We start from the raw sequence: 20,027 nt of genomic DNA, 5'->3' as shown, positions 1-20,027 counted from the left end.
TCAACGATTACAACAAAAATAGCACAGCACCAGCCCCTTAATTAAAAGCAGTCAATTCCTAAAAGCCTGTTGGAACACGAAACTCTTCATCTGCCAGCGGAAGGACAACAAGGAGGAAGCCACTCCAGCTTCTCTAGGCAGGGAGTTCCAAAGTCTGGGAGCAGCCACCAAGAAGGCCCTTTCCTGTGTTCCCACCAAGTGTGCCCGGTGGGACTGAAACACACTTCCCTCCCCCAAATCTCAAAACCTGGGCAGTTTGCATGAGAGAATACGGTCTTTCAGATAGCTTGGACTTAAGCCATATAGGGCAGGGGTCCTCAAACTACGGTCCGCAGGCCAGATCTGGCCCGTCAGGGTCCTGAACCCAGCCCACATGGCAATTGCAGAACCTGCCGCTGTCTAAGGTGAAAGGAAGTATGGTGTCCCGTGCATGAGCGTGACCTTAAACCTTATTGTAAGCAGTATCAGCAACATGGGAGCAGTTGTGAAGCCTGAAGCAGCGGAGGTGGCGGGAGAGCTCAGGACTGTTAATTGTGCAAAGGCAGCCCCAGGGGTCTCCAATGACCTGGCTCCAATCGTGGGTATGGCAAAGGCGCGGGAGCCAAAGCAAGCAGCCCGCGCAGTGGCAACGACCTACCCCAGCCTGGGGCTGCACCCGCTCACATTCAGCTGCCCGTAGGAAGCCACTACCTCTGCTGACCCTGCCGTGGTCAACTCTGGGAGCAAGGAGCGCCATCCCGCCCTGCGGGTGAGAGTTTGTGGTGGTGGCAGCAGATTCCCTCCCAGCACCAGTGAGGAAGTAAGTGCTCTGACTGCTGTTATGTAAGTGAGGCTGAGCATCACAGCAGCAGCTTATCCACTTTGGGTGTGTGTGTGAGAGAGAGAGGGAGAGAGAATAGTGTTTATCCATCTTTAATTTAACTATCTGTGGGCAGCTGCCCCCCTCCTCCCAAATCAAGTAAATCAATAAAAATATTAATCCTGCCTCCCCAACATGAAGCCTCCCCTCCCTTCCATAAATCCTGGCTATGTCCATGTAGCTATCCCTCCCTTGAAAATACCATTTCTTCCTGTTCAGTCCATCCCTACAGCAATGATGTTCATGATATAAAATATATGAGCAGTGTGCATAGGAATTCGTTCATATTTTTTTCAAACTAAAGTGGTACCTCTAGATGCGAACAGGATCCGTTCCAGAGCCCCGTTCGCATCCTGAAGTGAACGTAAGATGCGTCTCTGTGTGCGCGGTCTTGTTTTGCTGCTTCTGCACATGAGCGTAACGTCATTTTGAGTGTCCGCCCATGCGCGAGCAGCGAAACCCGGAAGTAACGCATCCGTTACTTTCGGGTCGCTGCGGAGCGCAACCCGAAAATATTTAAGCTGAAGCGTATTCATCCTGAGGTATGACTGTATAGTCCGGCCCCCAACAGTGTCCGAGGGACAGTGAACTGGCCCCCTGTTTTAAAAGTTTGAGGACCCTTGATGTAGGGCTTTATAGGTGAAACCCAACACTTGTGCCCAGAAACAGATGGATGGGCAGTGGAGCTGTTCTAGCAAGGAAGTCATATGTTCCCTATAACCAGCTCCAGTCAACAATCCAGTTGTTTAAACTTTTTCAAGACGAGCTAGTCAGTTTTATTATAATTTTTTAATTTTGTATTGTATTTTATGTTTATTGTGCCTGCATATTTTGTTGTACACTGCCTCAATATTTTATATGAAGGGGAGGTCTTTAAGTAAGCTTATCAATCAATCAATCAATCAAAATCCTGCCAAACAATAGAAATTCAACCTGTGAAGATTTCCTGGGAACATCTTCCCTGTGGCTCACCTGTTGATTTTCTGTTTGCTATGCAGCTTTTTAAATTTTAGGAACTCTGCCAGAGATGGTAACCCTACAGAAGTGAACAAAAGAGGCCATTATAATATTTGGGGCTGCTTTTCTTTATACAACAAGCAATGAAACCCAGCCCCTACACAAGTGCTCCTGAATAAATAGACCATGGGTTGGAACACATCCCCAAACACAAGATCAGCTGTTTAGGTAAATCTGGGCAATTGTTGCATTGGTTTTAGAATGTAAGTTGTACTGCTCTTTGAGGATTATGGTGAGAAAACTTGCATGTTCTTCTCTACCAGTGTATTTCAGGCTGATCTCTTTTCCACCCACCAATTTTGAAATTGATCTCTCACTTCTGCTTTTCCTCAGATTAGTTTCATCTTCTCTGAGGTTTTCCAGTGGCTACTAAACCAATATTTTCAAGAGTCGAAGATGGGAGGTAGAACAAAAACTATCCGAATCAGTTTTCCTGCAACTCAGTGAAATAAGCTTTATAAAACCTGAGTTTATAGATCAAAACAGAGCACCTCGTGAAATTTCTGCTCTGTACATTTTGCTAAATGTGAGCAGTTTGGTAGCTAAGAATGAGATCATATACATAGCCAATTTCTGAAAGCCAGATGCAACATAGCTGTTGGATAAACTGGACTTGGGAGAGGATGAGGAAGGGTTTAAGTTTGTCTTTGCATTTCCTAAGACCTGGTGCCAGCTGGAGACTGGCAGACTCCTTTTAGTTGTCTTCTATTGGGTAAAATGATTTTATTTTTGGTTAAAATACACACTGTGTAGTTTGGAATCTCATGATGCACACACATAGGTAAAGCCAGAAATAATAACTTTGGCTGGGAATATAGCCAAAGTTATTATGTCTGGCTTATGATGGCAACAGATCAGGGGGAAATGAGGAGGACAGGGGTAAATTCTTCCCCATTCCCTTTTAGCACAGGGGGACAGACGGATGGGCCTTTCACCTTCCAGATGTTGTTGGAATCCAACTTCTGTGAGCTCCCAGCCAGCATAGCCAATGGTGAAAGGTGATAGATGTTGCAGCGCAACAACTTTTGGAGCTTCACAGGTTCCTCTCCCCTGTCCTGCAGATTCAGGTGTCTGTTTTTGTTGTTGTTAAGTAATTATTTAGGATCTGGCTTTTTTCACACACTCTCATACTTTTTGAGAAACATAAAACTGTGGTGTCCTGTCCAGATGTCCTGTTCCCTGCAGCACCAAATACGAATTGCAAGTGTAACAGTAATCACAAGTGAAACCCTGCAAACAGAATTCAGTCAGAACTGAGATGAAATATACAGTGGTACCTCGGGTTACATACGCTTCAGGTTACATACGCTTCAGGTTACAGACTCCACTAACCCAGAAATAGTGCTTCAGGTTAAGAACTTTACTTCAGGATGAGAACAGAAATCGTGCTCTGGCAGCGCAGCAGCAGCAGGAGGCCCCATTAGCTAAAGTGGTGCTTCAGGTTAAGAACAGGTTCAGGTTAGGTACGGACCTCCGGAACGAATTAAGTACTTAACCCGAGCCAGTGGCGTAGCGTGGGTTGTCAGCACCCGGGGCAAGGCAAGTAATTTGCACCCCCTAACCCGTGGATTTGCGCCCCCTAACCCGTGGATTTGCGCCCCCTAACCCTAACCCCCAGATGTTGCGCCCGGTGCGGCCGACCCCCCCGCACCCCCGCACCCCGCTAAGCCACTGACCCGAGCTGCCACTGTAATGGAATATTACATGACCTAAGAAGATGCATGTTTCGAAATAGTCTCCCTTTCTTTATTTCACATATTTATGAAGAGTTCTGAACTTGTTATTCCTCTGCAGCATCCTATCGGGCAAGTCCAGACCTGTTTAACTTCAGCACCAGATCATGTACCTTTTGACTATTCTCTGGGCCTTAAGACCTAAAGCGTTGAACACTCCACCAACAATGCCTGGATTACAACCAGTAGAGGAAAAGCTGTAAAGGCTGTCATTGACAGAGCTTTATTCAAGATTCAGGCATGACCCAAATCTGACCATTTACCAACTGAACCACATCCTGAGCAAAGCCACAGCTTATAGTTGTTATTAATCATGTTATTTCCTGAAGGACCTGAGAACAAGAGTTAGTCACTGTACTGTTGAGGCTTGGAAGGAGCCAGGTGAGCAATCTTAGTAACAATACTCGGTAGAAGGAAGCCAAAAATTATTCACTTAGAAGAGGCCACAGTCATCTGCACTCACCACGAACTATGTCTCCTGCTGGCTTTGTAGATTCACAGAATTGTAGTGCTGAAAGAGGCACAAAGGCCGTCCAGTTCAGCTCCATGCAAGGAAGTGGAATCCTCTATACCAGATCACTCTGTGATGGAAGAATATAATGTAAATTATAGGGTTCTACAAGCAGAGCAGAAAGAGTCATAGTGAACCTTGCCAATAGTGTATGCGGCATAAGGAATACGTTTAACAAGACAAAAGCTGCATTCCTCTTGCTGAGAATCTTGCCATTGATTCCCTTACTTGAATACTATTAATTGCATATCATATTTATATTTATTACATGCGAACTGCCTGATCCTATAAAAAGTTAGGTGTGTCTATTAAACTCAGTGGATTTAGATATGCCTAATTACTGCTAATAATTAGCTATATAATAAACACAACAATTCAAAACAGTTGCCTGGTTTTTTATTAAGCTGAGATGTGCACAAGCTTTGTGCCCACTCAATTGGTATTTGTACTTCTCCTTCCCATCTTGGTGTATTGTGATTAACCCAGGAAACTATGGTTTGTAATCCTAGCATGTGCAAATCCTGGTAACCACAATTTCCAGTTCAAGTGTAACAGGACACTATGGTTAATTCATTCAGGAAGTGTTGAATCATGCTGTAGGCGCAGGCATGGCCAAACTCGGCCCTCCAGATGTTTTGGGACTATAACTCCCATCATCCCTAGCTAACAGGACCAGTGGTCAGGGATGATGGGAATTGTAGTCCCAAAACATCTGGAGGGCCAAGTTTGGCCATGCCTGCTGTAGGGAAAATGAAGAGGAGGAGCAAGGAGGAGTATGTAGCACAAGGCTTGTGCTTATCTCAGCTAATTAAGATGTGATAGGTGCATCTGAATTGCAGCACTCTCTTGTATCAAATGTTGTGCTCTAATATAGCATATAATTGACCTCCCTGTTTTGTGTAACGGCTGGATATTAATAGCTTATGTTTGATATACTGTCAGATTGACTAATGTCATTATCTCTGTAAAGTACTGTATGAATTCTGAAGCCATTCCCTTTTATTTAGTTCTGATTGTGCTCATCAGTGTTTAGCAAAGGCTAATTTTGCAGCAGCCAAGGAAACCACAAGGGAGGGTGGGGGTAGGTGACATTATTCATTTATGTGTGAGATTTTGTACCCAAACTTCACCACTAAGTCCCAGGGTAGAATTACAACAAAGGTTTGCTGCAATGGGTTTTCGCCACTGAGGAAGGGTTTGCCATAATCCTGGAAACTGAGCTATTTCTCCAAAATGCGATCATCCTGGAGCACAATCTTGATGCCTGGGGAGATTCAGCTGACAGGCCTGCTCTTGTGAATTCAGTTTGCAGGCTTCCCAGAGATAAAGGTTGTCTGGTGTGTTTAATGAAACTCAATAACTCAGGCTTTTATGATGTCATTTCCCCCCTCTCTTTCATTTGCAGATATTGACGAATGTGTTGATGGGACTGACAACTGCCACATTGACGCCATCTGCCAGAACACTCCCAAATCTTACAAATGCATCTGCAAATCCGGCTACACCGGAGATGGGAAGCACTGCAAAGGTAGGGAGAATAGGTCAGCCCATTGAAGCAAAGATGGGGAGGAAATGCTTGCACGCTCTTTTATGCTGTTTTATGCGGAGGGGCATAAACCCATTATATTTCAAAGAGTTTTTTATTAGTTGTGTCTTAGCTGCAGTGAAGTTCCTTTGGTGTCTCTGAAAAATGTGAAGATCACTCTGCTACACTCACAGCCAATGTGGTCAGAATAATGGCTCTTCCAGATGGTTTTAATTTTATTTATTAAGCTATATAAATGGATTATTCATTTTGTGCGGGGGTGAAACAGCATGGGGCTACCAGACTGCCTCTGGTTAGTCACTGATGAAGGAGAGGCTTGCTTAGCTTTAATAAGTATTCTCAGATAATTTCAGGGCTCTAGAGAATTTGGTGAGTTCTGTTTCATTATCCTCCTTACCACCACCACCACCACTGTCAGATGCAGTGGTTTCCACTGGTCAGCGTGGCTGAAAGAAACTTGCTCATGGTTATGGTGGACTGTGTGTACCTGTGTTCATAACAAGGGTCTGATGTGTGGGGTTCCCTTCTACAACACAGGGACCCCACTTATGGGACATGCCCTGAAGGGTTTGTGGATCATAGAATGATAGAGCTGGAAGGGACCATGAGGGTCATCTAGTCCTGAGATCTCGTGCTCCACCAACTGAGCCATCTCAGTTTATGTTCATGTTTGATAGCTTCCATTGAGATACAGTGGCTTGGGGAACGGCTGTAGCTCCATGGTAGATTATCTTCTTTGCCAGCAGGAAGCCCCCAATTCAATCCCTAGCATCTTCAGGTAGGGCTGGGAAAGTCTTCCTTGTCCGACAGAAACCTGGAGAGCTGCTGTGAGTCAGTGTAGACAGTACTGAGTTGGTTGGACCAGTTGTCTGATTCAGTATAAGGCAGCTTCCTGTATCCCTGTAACCAGTGCTATTTTTCTAGAAAACACACACCATGAACGCCTCCCTTGTTCTCTTATAATGGCAATGGCGCCCACCTTGAAAGGCGGCGGAACTGAGTTCCAGCTGACAAAAAGCCCTGCCTGTAATCTACCTCCCCATTGATGTGGAGGCCACTCCTGAACAACCACAAACCCTGACTGCTGCAAATTGGCAGATACTGGGAGCTCTCGCACCAGCCAAGAAGTTCTTAAGCTGCAGCTGTGACTAGAAACAGGGTGGCCATCCCACCGTGCGGCTCTAATTCAACTGCATCTGTCAGGAGGAGGAGTGAGAGGTGAGGAGAAGGAATGGAGTGAAAGTAAGGAGGGACAGAGGACAGGGAAGAGGATGGAGGAGGTGACCAGGAGCCGAGGGGATGGTGAGGAGGGGAAAAGAAGCAGAAGATAGTAGAACAGTCAAGCCAGAGGAGAATGTGGGGAAACTGAGACGCTGCACAATAAAGGACCTCAGGCAAGAAGGTTGTTGGGCTGATGCTCCCTCTTACTCTGAGACACCCCAAATAGCAGATGAATAGTCCCCAGATGTTTCTGTGGAGCACCCCTTTCCAAATTCCAAACTCATTTTTAAAACATTCTTAAAAAACACCAACACCAACCTATTTTTTGCTTCCTCCTTATCCATGCAGTTCTTGCTTGCAGTCTGGGCTTTTGTTGGGTGTCCAATAGGCTTTTCCAATAGGGTGGGTAGGTGAGTTGTGGCTATCTGAGTCTCTCTGTGTGTTATACATGTGGTATGTGGGCCTATGTGAGTGTGATCCTCAATGCAGCCCTTGGACCTTAAAAGGTTAGCTGTCCCTATGTTAAAATCCCTGCATTTGTGGCTGCCTCTGCCCTTCACAGATATCCAGCGAAAACGGTCAGGGAATAATCTAATCTGTAGGACCTGAAGTGGTTCCCAGACTGGACTGAATAGCCCTCATAGGCTTTCCTTACAGCAAAAAGGCTGCTACTAAGGCTCATACTTACATGTTGACCCAAGGGCTGAAACTTGGGTTAAATATAATTATGGGATTTTCCCCCAGCAAACAGATTTGGTTTTCATGAACAGTCTTTCTAAATCGTGATGAACGTGGCTCCTGTACCCAAAGTGCTGTCACAGTGTCATCTCATTTTTTCTGGCCCTTTCTTGCTGAAATCCTGAATCAAAGGAATGGCTAAATTACTCTGTGCGTCTGAGTTACTGGATTCCTCCCCCCAATGTGGTTCCACCAATTATTTTCAATCAAGCAACTTGGCCACCTCAGTGTTGGAGTTTTATCTCCAGTGAATGATCAAAGTATCAAGCCCATCTTGAAACAGAACTGAGAGAGCCAAACTCTGAGATCACATAATAATAAACAAGGACTTGTTTTGAGTGCATCCCTTTATCAAGTTTCCAGTAGTACTGCATGCATAAATTCCTGATTGGATAATCAAAAACTAAAGGCTATATTTCTGGGATTATGTTGGACAATGGTAGAGATGCATCCATCTTGCATTTAATATAGAAAACACAATTATGGTGACTTTAACAAATGACCTGGTGCCAAAGTTTTGACCATGAGTGGCAGTTTCTGACAGGATACATAGTGGGTCATTTTGAACCATGTGACGTGAGCAATTTTGTTGTAAGCTGCTTTGAGTTTATTGACGGTGAATACAATTGTTTGAACAATACCACTGATGGTCTAGTAAACTTATAAACTCTAGCTAAATCCCTTCAATGATTTTCATGCATGCACTCAGTGAAAAGTTGGTAATTCTTGGACCACTGATGTTCTCCATTCTATGTACAGATGTTGATGAATGTGAGCGTGACGACAATGCTGGCTGTGTCCATGAATGTGTCAACATCCCAGGGAATTACCGATGTACCTGCTACGATGGCTTCCGCCTGGCACATGACGGCCATAACTGCCTCGGTAAGAGATTCATGCATTGTCAAACTGTTTATATTCAAAACATATAAAAACAACAGTGTAAGATTTGCCATATAGACTTCCTATTTCAGAAGCAGCCTGAAACAAGAGCTCTCAGAGGTATGAATATTTGCATTCTGGATCCAAAAGTTGAATTCTTTCTGTGAATTGCTGAGTGCAACTTTTCTGACTCAATTACATTGGCAGGCAGGTGTCCTCCAGAAATTCCTTTTTTTGTGTGTCTCATAGCTATTATGTATTTGGTCATAGAGCTCTGCATTGTTCAAAGCAGACAGAGGCAATGAGCTCTGAAATGTGCGCTCTATCTGCTGAAGCATGCTTTCTTCGAATCCATTGTTTCTTCTCTGTTCTTTTGCACTGTCTTACGTATATTCAGTGGAAAGATGAAAAGCATCTTGGCCCAGAACTACAGTTGAAATGCAGCAGTTTTCTATTTCTGCTGACTCTGCCATCACGTGGCATTGCATAAACACCCCAGCTGTGAAGTTTTGCTGCAGGGTAGATTGATTCTCTATCTCATAGAGAAACACAAACTTTTCTGAAGTGGCTTCTTCTGTCAGGTTGAAGATTAAAGTAAAGATCTTTAACACTTTCTTGGGAGACGGAGATAAAGCAGCTGGATTTATTTTCCAAACAACCTATGGAGAAAAATCATGTTAGTGAATAAAGCTTCTTTTGTCTATCATTTTGTTCCAGTGGGAAAAAACAAGGGGTGGGGGAAAGATGGTAAAAGTGAATGTATGTTGAGTGAGTGCCTGTTATAAAAGCTTCTTCCTTTCCTTGCTTAAGTTATGTTAATATCTTATCTTTAAGGATAGTGATCCCGGTTATAGTTCCCCATGTAGGAAAAGATGCTCTGCTGGGGCCTGGGATTGCCTGCCACCTCTGCTGCTGCCATCTTCTACCCCAGGTGTGAGAAAGAGAAAATGCAGTGACTAGTACCCTTGAGCATTCAGATTGAACCTTTGTGGGGTAAACGCTGGGAGCATCTTGGTCCCTAATTCAGACACTCCTTCAGCTCTTGTTCTAGCAAGTGAGCAGGGCTACAGGTTTTCCTGAATACCGTCAGAGGCAACATTCCTAGAAAAGTTGCCTGTCTGCAACAAGTCTTGGCGAGCCCCTGGATTCTGCCAGCTGGCAAATGGATTGCCTGCCTGCCAGGGTGACTCACCGAGGCACTTGCGCAGGGATGAACAAAATCATTAGACTTGCAGGCACAAATGATGAGAAGAATTTAATTATGGGCTACAAAGTGCTTTCTTTTCCCTTTTGATTTCTGTGTTTTCAGGTGTCGTGCACCTCTTGGGTTTTTACACTTCTGGAACACATTGTAAAACAACAAAGAGGAGCGTATGAAGCATCAGGTATAGAGAACCTTTGGCCCTCCATAACTACTACTCCCACCAGCCCAATGGTCAGGGCTGATAAGTGCTGCAGTTCAGCAACATCTGGAGGACCAAAGGTTTCCCACACCTGTCCTAGATAGAAAGCATATGCACTGCCACTGAGTCATAGTGGAAGTGGAATGATTCAACTCCCCCCCCCTCCCCAGATTGTAATGATCAAAAGGGTTTCCATTCTTGATATGCAATGTGCTGCTCACCATATGTTGTTGTACTACAGCTCCCATCAACCTTAGCCAGCAATCAAGGATGATGGAAGTTGTTGTCCAGCAGCATGTGGAGGGCACCACGTTGAGAAACCTCAAAAAATCACAGGCTTGAAAATAAGGTTGTTAAAGCTACTGCTATTTTTCTAGAAAAAGAGGTGCCAGAACTCACCATGGACATCTTCCTTGTTCTCTTATAATAGCAGGGGAGAGAGAGAGCTGTCATGATATACATATAGGGTGAAGCAGTACCCTATCCCATAGGATCTAGAATGCCATTGGGTTGCAAAAGTAGCATAGCCAAATCTGAGTTTGTCTCAATATTGTCCTCCCCACATGCATGAGAACTTTTCTTAAAGCCACAAAGACTCTAGATTGCTGACATCACAAATCCACCTTCACACCTCTCATAGTAGCAAAAGTCTATATCACTCTCATTGCTCATCTGTTAGGCCAAACTTGCTTTTTAGCCCTCTGTAAGCAAGCTCTGTAAGCTAGGGACGCAGGTGGCGCTGTGGGTTAAAGCCTCAGCGCCTAGGACTTGCTGATCAAAAGGTCGGCAGTTCGAATCCCTGCGGCGGGGTGCGCTCCCGCTGCTCGGTCCCAGCGCCTGCCAACCTAGCAGTTCGAAAGCACCTCCGGGTGCAAGTAGATAAATAGGGACCGCTTACCAGCGGGAAGGTAAACGGTGTTTCCGTGTGCGGCTCTGGCTCGCCAGAGCAGCGATGTCACGCTGGCCACGTGACCCGGAAGTATCTCCGGACAGCGCTGGTCCCTGGCCTCTTAAGTGAGATGGGCGCACAACCCCAGAGTCTGTCAAGACTGGCCCGTATGGGCAGGGGTACCTTTACCTTTACCTTTAAGCAAAAACCATCCACACATAGAAATGTAACTGTTCTGTCCTGGTTGCCATGCAGTTACTAAGGCTTGAACTACAGTATTTCTTATTAAAGTTGATACATTCTTTGGCAAAGCTCATAATTTACATTTTCCAACTAGGTTAAGAACACAATTTAACTTTTAAAAAGGGTAGAATAGATTAAAGAGGTTTGATGCATGTTTTTAAAAGTGTTATGTGTGATTATACCATAAGCATAAATGTCTCTAATAAACATTAACTTACTGTTGTTGTTTAGTCATTTAGTCGTGTTCGACTCTTTGTGACCCCATGGACCAGAGCATGCCAGGCACTCCTGTCTTCATTAACTTACAAGGTTGCCAAATGTACAAGTTGGCCCTAGTGCTTCTGCATATTAGGGTTGCCAGCTTACTAAAGCCACACTTAAAGATACAATATGCATTTTAATTGCGACACTTGCAGGAAAGATGGAATTTAAATGAGATGGGGAGGTATAACAAACAAACAAACAGGTATCCAGACTTCTAGTAAATGCCAGGGTGTTTAGTCACTTGCTTTTCTGTCAGTGACTTATCTCTGCCCCCTTTACCCCCCTCTCATTACCAAATGCTCTGTTTCCTTCTGTGAGATGGCTCTTAGCTTCCTTGTGCAAATTTGGGCTGCGGGCGCATTCTGCAGCCCTCTATCCTATTCCACAGTTGCCTGCTTTCTGCAGCTATATTGGAGTAGTTTTCTGCAGGAACTGTTTTGTAAAACTTTGCTGTTAAAGCCCTGTATACTATTTTTGTTGTGTCTGGACATACAAGTTTAAGTAAAAACAGCAGCAACAGCTGGGATTCTTCAGAGTTATTTAAACACTGACATTTCATCAGTGAAATGCTGCCCCTCCCACCCTCACTGCCCCAGGGTCTCATGTTGAAAGATTGCAATCTCCAAGTTATATATTTCAAACACATTTTTAGGGGAAATTGCTGACAGGGGAGGTAGCTGGCTCTGAATTCTTACTCCCATGCAGTAAATCTGTGAGTGGAGAGCCGCTGATGGGATGATAGTGCACAAGCCTTGAATGATTTTCTCCCCTTCTGTCCCTTCTCAGTTTAAGGCACTTCCACACCAGGTATTTCTGCACATTTGCAGTGTCCGAAGAACTTTTTGAGGAGGAGGAGGAAGACACAATGATATGCTTGAGTTTTATCCCATTTTCCCTCTTCCTGGAATAATCTGATCAGTACTGTATAGATGTGAAAACTCCAAAGATGAGGCTGTTTCAAAATGGAACTATTCAGTGTTTGGAAGCAGTTTGTTTCTAATGTGTTATGTGATGTTTCTGGAGGGTGATTTCTAATGCCACACCACCTTGGTTCCTGCTTGGCATAGCTAGGCACACCTGAGCCATGTTATTTCTGGGAGCAGCTATGGTAAGGTTAGCAGACTTTTTTCAATAAATCTGGGGACACTTTTCAACTTCCTACTAAACAGATGGATTTTGTCCGGGGACAGATATGTAAATCTGGGGACTGTCCCCAGCTTTTGCTTCAGAGGTGGCAACCTTGCTCCGTATAGAATTTTATTTTATTTGTTTTTAGTATTGTAATGGGACTTGCATAACATCAGAAAGTATAGCCTGGAATTTATGAATGGCCCCTGTCTATATTTCCTCACTAGGTTCTATAACATGAAAGCATTTGAAGGTTGTTTGCTCTTCCTTGGTTGATATAACTGCACTGATTTTGGCATAACCTGGATGAGCTGTGTTCCCTTTTGATACTTTGCAAATTCTGCTGGCTTAATTGCCTACTAGTTTAGAACAACCTTGTTCCCACTAAGACCACAAAACCGGCCTTTTTTAAAAAAACAAACAAACTGAGCACCATGTAAACAAAAATATTTGCTTATAGGCAGAAAATATAATGGAGGAGAGGTTTCTCCCTGATTTCGAGTACAGCCACTTACTGTGTGCTGAGGTAGGAACGACGGGCAGAACTTCATTCTGTATCACAATATGAGAATCAAATGCTGTGATTCCCAGTGCTTTACAGTGTTTGTAATAATCTGCAGCTTCCCACAAGGATCATTTAACATCTTTAATGTATCTAAATATCTAACATCAGTTGCCCCTGCTGCTGTGTGGGAGCTCACCTCTTTTTCCAATTAGCCCTGCTGTGGGCGGATGGGGGGGCAGGTTTTCCTCCCAGTGTAGAAGCCCCAGGATCCTGCTCTACTGACACAGGGTGAGCCCCACATCTGACCAAACAAATGAGTTAATAGCAAACATGATGAGAATCATAATATAGGGAGGAAGTGTGCAAATAAAGCCCAGGCCAAAACAAACCTTCAGCCTCACTTTGGAGAGCTTGAGTTCGCCTTGATCCGACAGTATGTATGAGCCACACTGTTGTCATTCATTTATAAAAACAAGAGATATCAGTGCTCAGGTTTGCTTGGAAATCACACCGCGACATGTTAGCCTTTCCCCACTCCTCACATCCAGATGCACGGGCATGGTGACTGTGGGAAAGAATTGTTTGTTTTATTGAGACAACTTATATATCCTGCTATTCCAATGCACTTGCATTGTGCAGGGTGGCTTGCAGAAAATTAAAAACAAAACAATCCCATAAGAACTAAAATCAACAGCATAAAAAGAGAAACTAGCTTGGCAGATACAAACAATTTTAAGCCAAGCATCATTCTACCAGATAAAATCAAACTGCCAGAAAAGGAAAGTTTTAACCAGTCATCAAAAAACAATAAGAGGCGTGGGTGTCAGACAGATCTCATGGGGTAAGGTGGATGCAACCACTGAAAAGGCTTTTTTATATTACTTTTTGGTTCTGTCCAGTTGTGCCTCAGCTATGGCTGGGAAATGGAGAAGAACCTCTGCAACAGATCCAAGCCATTTAGGCAGGCATAGGCAAACCCGGCCTTCCAGATGTTTTGAGACTATAATTCCCATCATCCCTGACAACTGGTCTTGTTAGCTAGGGATGATGGGAGTTGTAGTCCCAAAAATATCTGGAGGGCTTAGTTTGCTTATGCCTGATTTAGTGCTTTAAATGGAACTAGGGTTGGTTTTATTGTTGTTCTGTGCTTCTTACTTGTCCAAGAGTTTGTGGTTCTTTATTGTATGTTCATTCTTATTCTCTTGCTACTCCATATACTTGAAATCATCATCTGGAAGATTTGTGGGTCCATCCCCCAATTCTGAATGTTCAAATCAGCCTTAAAAACATACCTCACCCCCATTGGTTTTTTAAGATAGGTAATATAACTAACCATATTTTATCCCCCTACAGACCCATGTGTGTGGGTTAACAGACAAATTAATTAGCCTACCCCTTCTGTTTAAAAGCATGGGGCTGAGGAGAGTTTAAATCTCATTGTAAGCAGTTTAATTGAAAGCATAAAAAGAAATTAGTGGTTAGGCTGATCACCCCCTTTCATTAACCCATTTATCAAAGAAACATACTACAGAATGCTGCAGAATAGGTGTAATATGACCCCATAGGTCATATTGCCAACTAACACAAAGCACAGTGCACGTGCTCAGAGGCACTATTTCCCCCTGTTCAGGCTATGTGATAAGAAAAACGGGGCTCATCTATGCCTGTGTTTGCCCCACCATTGCCTTCTGGGGAAACCTGCTGTTTACCTCTGAATCAGATCAAACAGCAGATTGCTGTTTGTTCCAATTCAGTAGTAAAGAGTGTTTTCCAAGGGAAAGCTACATGTCAAATGCAAGACCGCCTAGAAAGCATGGGACCAGTGGAAAACTGCTCAGACTCATTCTTTCTAGGCACGGCGCAAGTGGAAGTGTGAGTGCGCCTGTATTCTAGTTGTAAAAGCAAAGCTGGTGAATATGCATTCTCCATTGAGAGAGATTGATTCGTTTCTGTAGTTTATCACAAGACCTAGAGCAGTGTCCAGACAAGATGCTAGAATGGCTGGGAGGTACCAACTTCACAGGTTTCAGTGCTGGCACCTGGTGCTAAAAGCAGATTGCTGTGCTGAGTTTAAGAACAACAGCAGCAAACTGTGTTTCCCAGTATACAATCTCCTGTCCACTTACTCCCTTTGCATTCTTTAGTCTTGCTATGCCAGGTATTGGGGACACAGGTGGCGCTGTGGGTTAAAGCCTCAGCGCCTAGGACTTGCCGATCAAAAGGTCGGCGGTTCGAATCCCTGCTGCGGGGTGCGCTCCCGCTGCTCGGTCCCAGCGCCTGCCAACCTAGCAGTTCGAAAGCACCTCCGGGTGCAAGTAGATAAATAGGGACCGCTTACCAGCGGGAAGGTAAACGGCGTTTCCGTGTGCAGCTCTGGCTCGCCAGAGCAGCGATGTCACACTGGCCATGTGACCCGGAAGTGTCTCCGGACAGCGCTGGCCCCTGGCCTCTTAAGTGAGATGGGCGCACAACCCCAGAGTCTGTCAAGACTGGCCCGTACGGGCAGGGGTACCTTTACCTTTACCTTATGCCAGGTATTGCTTTGACTCACGTACAGGAGTGGGCTTTTGATGTCTTGTAAGTTTGAAAGAGAAGCAAGGGGGAAAGAATAATTCTGGAACTATCTTCAAATCCCCTTGAAGTGGGAAAAATGGGCAGGGCAGATCTCATTCCAATTAGTGTATGTGGGGAAATCACTAGTGAGCTTATTATGCGAGGATTATTCATGCATAAGCTTTCCATTAAACACAATCCAGTGGATTTGTTGTTCAACCCTAAACTCTACAGTTAAAACATCTGGAACTAGCCAAGGGTGGGGCCATTCTCCTGCTTTCCTTTCCCATTATATGGTGAGTCCAAGAAAAGGAAGGGAGGAACAAAGAGAGGCTGAATGGAAGAATAAATATTAAGTCAGATCCATGTTGAATATGGTTTTGGCAGAAGCAACAATGGGGCCAGTTGTCAGTGCACCTGTGGTCTCCCCCCCCCCCCATGACTCCATATGACACATGCTTTCCAGTTGAACACTTGAAGGAGGAAGAAGAGAAATATTGAATTGGTTCTTTCTTGGAAGGAAAAGTGGAAGATTCACTCTTAGTCTTTTTGCATCTTGTGTAAGGACTGAAGCAGCAACACCACACATTTCAGCCCACAGCGAAATGCGTGAGTGCCCCACATGCATGGCCCGTGTACATATCACTATGGGTTGTTTATGTTTCCTTGGACATCTTATGCTGCATTATTATGAACTAATCCAGTAATTTTGGTTGTTATTTTAAAGATGCTTTTATGGTAATGGTTAATGTGATTTGTGTTAGCCTAGTTTGTTTTATGTGGGTTTAATGTTTTAACACCTTTGGATCAATAACACCGGACCACATAACACCGGTCTTGAAAGACCTACATTGGCTTCCAGTACGTTTCTGAGCACAATTCAAAGTGTTGGTGTTGATCTTTAAAGCCCTAAACGGCCTCGGCCCGGTATACCTGAAGGAGCGTCTCCACCCCCATCGTTCTGCCCGGACGCTGAGGTCCAGTGCCGAGGGCCTTCTGGCGGTTCCCTCATTGCGAGAAGCAAACCTACAGGGAACCAGGCAGAGGGCCTTTTCTGTAGTGGCGCCCGCCCTGTGGAACGCCCTCCCATCAGATGTCAAAACGATAAACAACTACTTGACATTCAGAAGACATCTTAAGGCAGCCCTGTTCAGGGAAGTTTTTAATGTATGATATTTTAGTGTTTTCTGGTTTCTATGGAAGCCGCCCAGAGTGGCTGGGGAAACCCAGCCAGATGGGCAGGGTACAAATAATAAATTATTATTATTATTATTATTATTATTATTATTATTATTATTATTATATGATGATGGGGTTTACAAATCAAAGGTAATCAATCAATCAGTCAATGTGCAAATGGTTAAATGTCCACCAACTTGATAATGGCTTTAACATGGAATTAGGCAAATTCATGGAGGATAAGGTTATCAATAACTATTAGCTGCAATAGCTGTTGGAGGCACAGTGCCTCTGAATACTGGTCGTTGGGTATCCTAGGTGGGGAGAGTCCAGTTGCACTCAGGTCCTGTTTATGTGCTTCTTGTTTGGCATTATGAGAACAGGATGCTGGAATAAATGGGCCTTTAGCCTGATCTGGCAGGGCTACTCCTATGTTTTTAGGTTCTATGAGACAGAAAAATGATGAAGTACAGAGGAAGAACAAGATTCCATCAGGGTTTCCTCTCAGACATGTCATTCCACACACTGTTTTCAGAGTCCATGTACATCAATAAAAACGAAGTTTTTAGTATAAACTAATAGCAATCCAATCACTAAAGGAGCACAAAAGTGTACAGCAGTAATGTTTGATGCAATGTTTTAAATGCAGCTTTTAGAAAACTGGTAGCTGCAGACTATACTGCTATCTTTTCTCATGACAAACCTGGGTCATTTCCTTCTGGTTTCTGCCTCCTGCAGAGCTGGTTTATTAACAGTTGATTTCAGGGAAGCTGAGTAAGAACTTTGACATTTAAAAACCAAGATCATTAATTTACTTGGCCTTGGCAAGAACATCACTCGGGACTAGTACTGTAGGAATTAAGTGGCTGGGCTACACTTCTTTCTAGATATTTCTCACATCCATACACTCTTTTCTTACTGTCACCCAGTCAAACCTGTAAATCCATCTTCTGCTTCGTCTAACTTATCAGAGAGACACTACTTTCCTCAGCTTGAGTATCTCACCCTTCAAGCAGATGAGAGAAGAGAAAGGTAACTGTGTTCTGTTTATGTTCTGAAAATGCAACATGGCCTAGTGGTAAGGATGTCAGTGGCACAATTGGGAATAAATACATCTTTGGAAGTATGTAAACAATGCCTTCCAATAGCTTAGAAGAGCAAAATTTAGCTCATAGAACTCAGTGGGACTTATATCTACTGTCAGGGAACTGACATCTAAAGCGCCGCAGGTGCAAAGGCTCCCTGAGGTTGAGAGAGCAGTAGCAGCGGAAGAGGGAACCAGTAGAGGGCGAGCAAGAACTCCAAGGGAAAGTGAGTCGGAGGGATGGCTCAGAGACGCTTCAAGCGAAACCAGTGGGGAGGTCTCAGGACCTCCTATAGGGACACCCACACCTCGACGGAAACTGTCACGCCGAGAGGCCAGACGACGTGTTTCCGTTAAGGAGCTTTTATGTTGGAAACGTTTCCGAAAGCAGCCACTTTCGGATTCTACTAGTGATTGACGCAGCCATGCTGGAGGGGCTCCGTCACAGGCAGAGGTTTAAAAACCTGATCAAACTCTGAGGGACTTGCATTTTACGCACAAGCAGCTCATCGTCCCATCACAGCAATCCGAAAGTCACCGAAAGCCAGCTTGTGCAGAGAGAAGCATCATGAGCAACCCAGCCGGAACCGGGGGTGCAGGAGCAGCTGGAGGGGGTCCAAGCCTGGAAGAAAGGTACAGAGCGTTGGAGATCCAGTTGGCGCTGCAAACGGCGAGGCTTGAGGAGAGGAGGGCTCAGGATGCAGAAAAGGGAAAGGAGAAAACCACCCCGCTCGCCAGAAAGGTACCAGGATTGGTGCAGAAATTCGGGGGGGATCCCAGGAACTATCATGCCTTTAGAACAGAGATGCAATACGCTCTAAACTTGCAGTTTGATGACTTCCCCGACGAGGAATCGCGAGTGGCGTATGTGATTGGCCATCTCGAATCCGGGGCGAAAGATTGGGTTAGACCCCTGATGGCAGCGAATAATGAGATCTTAAAGGACACGAGGAAGTTTTTTCGTGCCATGGACCTGATGTTTTCCAGCGATATTGAGCAGGGGGTGGTGCGAAGGCAGTTAATGGCTTGCCAGCAAGGAAGCAGATCTGTCCGTGAGTACTGGACTGAATTTACTATGCTGATTCATAAATTGGGGTGGGACCTATCGCCGGAGCCCATCCAAATGCTTTTCGAAGAGGGGCTTTCTTCAACCGTCAAAGATGAGCTTTCCCGGGGGCCCAGGGCGGAGTCTATGGACCAATTAACCAAATCTGCGCTGGCCATAGGAGCGCGCCAGGAGGCGAGGGCTTTGGAAAGGCGGGAAGGGAAAGGAGACCGTTGGAGGGAGTTCCGCATTCCAGACATTCCAGAGCCATCTTTCCCGCCGGCAGAGCCGATGGAAGTTGGAACAGCGCGGGCGCGCGCAGTTTCAAATCCCAGTGAAGGGCGGAAGAAGGAGGGAAAGAGCGCCAAGAGATGTTATCTCTGCCAACAGCCAGGGCACTTTGCCAGAGTCTGCCCACAAAGAAAGGAATGGCAAGGGATGGCAGGAGCTGTTGGGGGAAAGGAAGAGGAAAGCAAGGAGCAAGTAAAAGCCAACGCCTGGCTGCCACCGTCGGGGCACAGCAGCCAGGCCAAAGAGCAATGAAAGTGCCCATGCCAGAACCTCCCAGACCTGCTTTAGTGATAGAGGTGTTACTAGAACTGCCAAACGGACACCCACTAAAGGTCAAGGCGCTTTTGGATTCAGGCAGCTCCTGTAATTTCATGAGTAAGGAGTTTGCAGCTGAGCACCAGATACAGACCATCCCTTTAAGTAACCCCTTGCAGGTGACTACGATTGACGGCAGAGAGCTGTTGGGGGGAGAAGTTAGCCAACAGACTGTCCCGATGATAATGAGAGTGGCAAGGCACACCGAACAGATAGCGTTTAATGTGGCCATCCTGGGAGGAGCGCCCATCATTTTGGGGATGAGCTGGCTGGCGCTACACGATCCGCTAGTGGGCTGGCATCAGAGGGTGGTCTCCTTTGGGTCAGCGCATTGCCTAGAACACTGCAAGGAGGGGAAGGTCTCGGGAGGAGACAGAGTCACCCTAGCGGGGATGGAAGTGATGGGCAAAGGGAAGGTGCCCCCGCAATACGCAGATCTGAGCAACGTATTCAGCGAAAGGGAAGCAGACAAACTGCCACCGCATAGACCCTTTGACTGTCAAATCAACCTACTCCCAGGGGCCCAACTCCCAGTAGGCAAGCTGTACGCCATGTCAGACAGGGAGATGCAGGAGCTGAGGGAGTTCATTGACAAAAACTTGAAGCGAGGTTTCATCAGAG

At 45.2% G+C, this 20,027-nt stretch overlaps 1 protein-coding gene across 5 annotated transcripts in view; it reads left to right on the top strand.

The window, feature by feature from the left end:
* The window catches only part of SCUBE3 (signal peptide, CUB domain and EGF like domain containing 3), a 120,693-nt gene that overhangs the window by 19,702 nt on the left and 80,964 nt on the right, over positions 1–20,027 (top strand). For all 5 annotated transcript variants that reach the window (XM_081915555.1, XM_081915554.1, XM_081915552.1 and 2 more), the window contains exons 2-3: positions 5,526–5,648; positions 8,385–8,510. In XM_081915555.1, coding sequence (XP_081771681.1) covers positions 5,526–5,648; positions 8,385–8,510 — 249 coding nt within the window. The remainder of the gene's footprint in view (positions 1–5,525; positions 5,649–8,384; positions 8,511–20,027) is intronic.

This window comes from Podarcis melisellensis (assembly GCF_964234715.1).
Source record: "Podarcis melisellensis genome assembly, chromosome: 6".
NCBI lineage: Eukaryota > Metazoa > Chordata > Lepidosauria > Squamata > Lacertidae > Podarcis > Podarcis melisellensis.
Note: the sequence above shows the minus strand (reverse complement) of the source record. Positions and strands in the feature narration are given on the sequence as shown.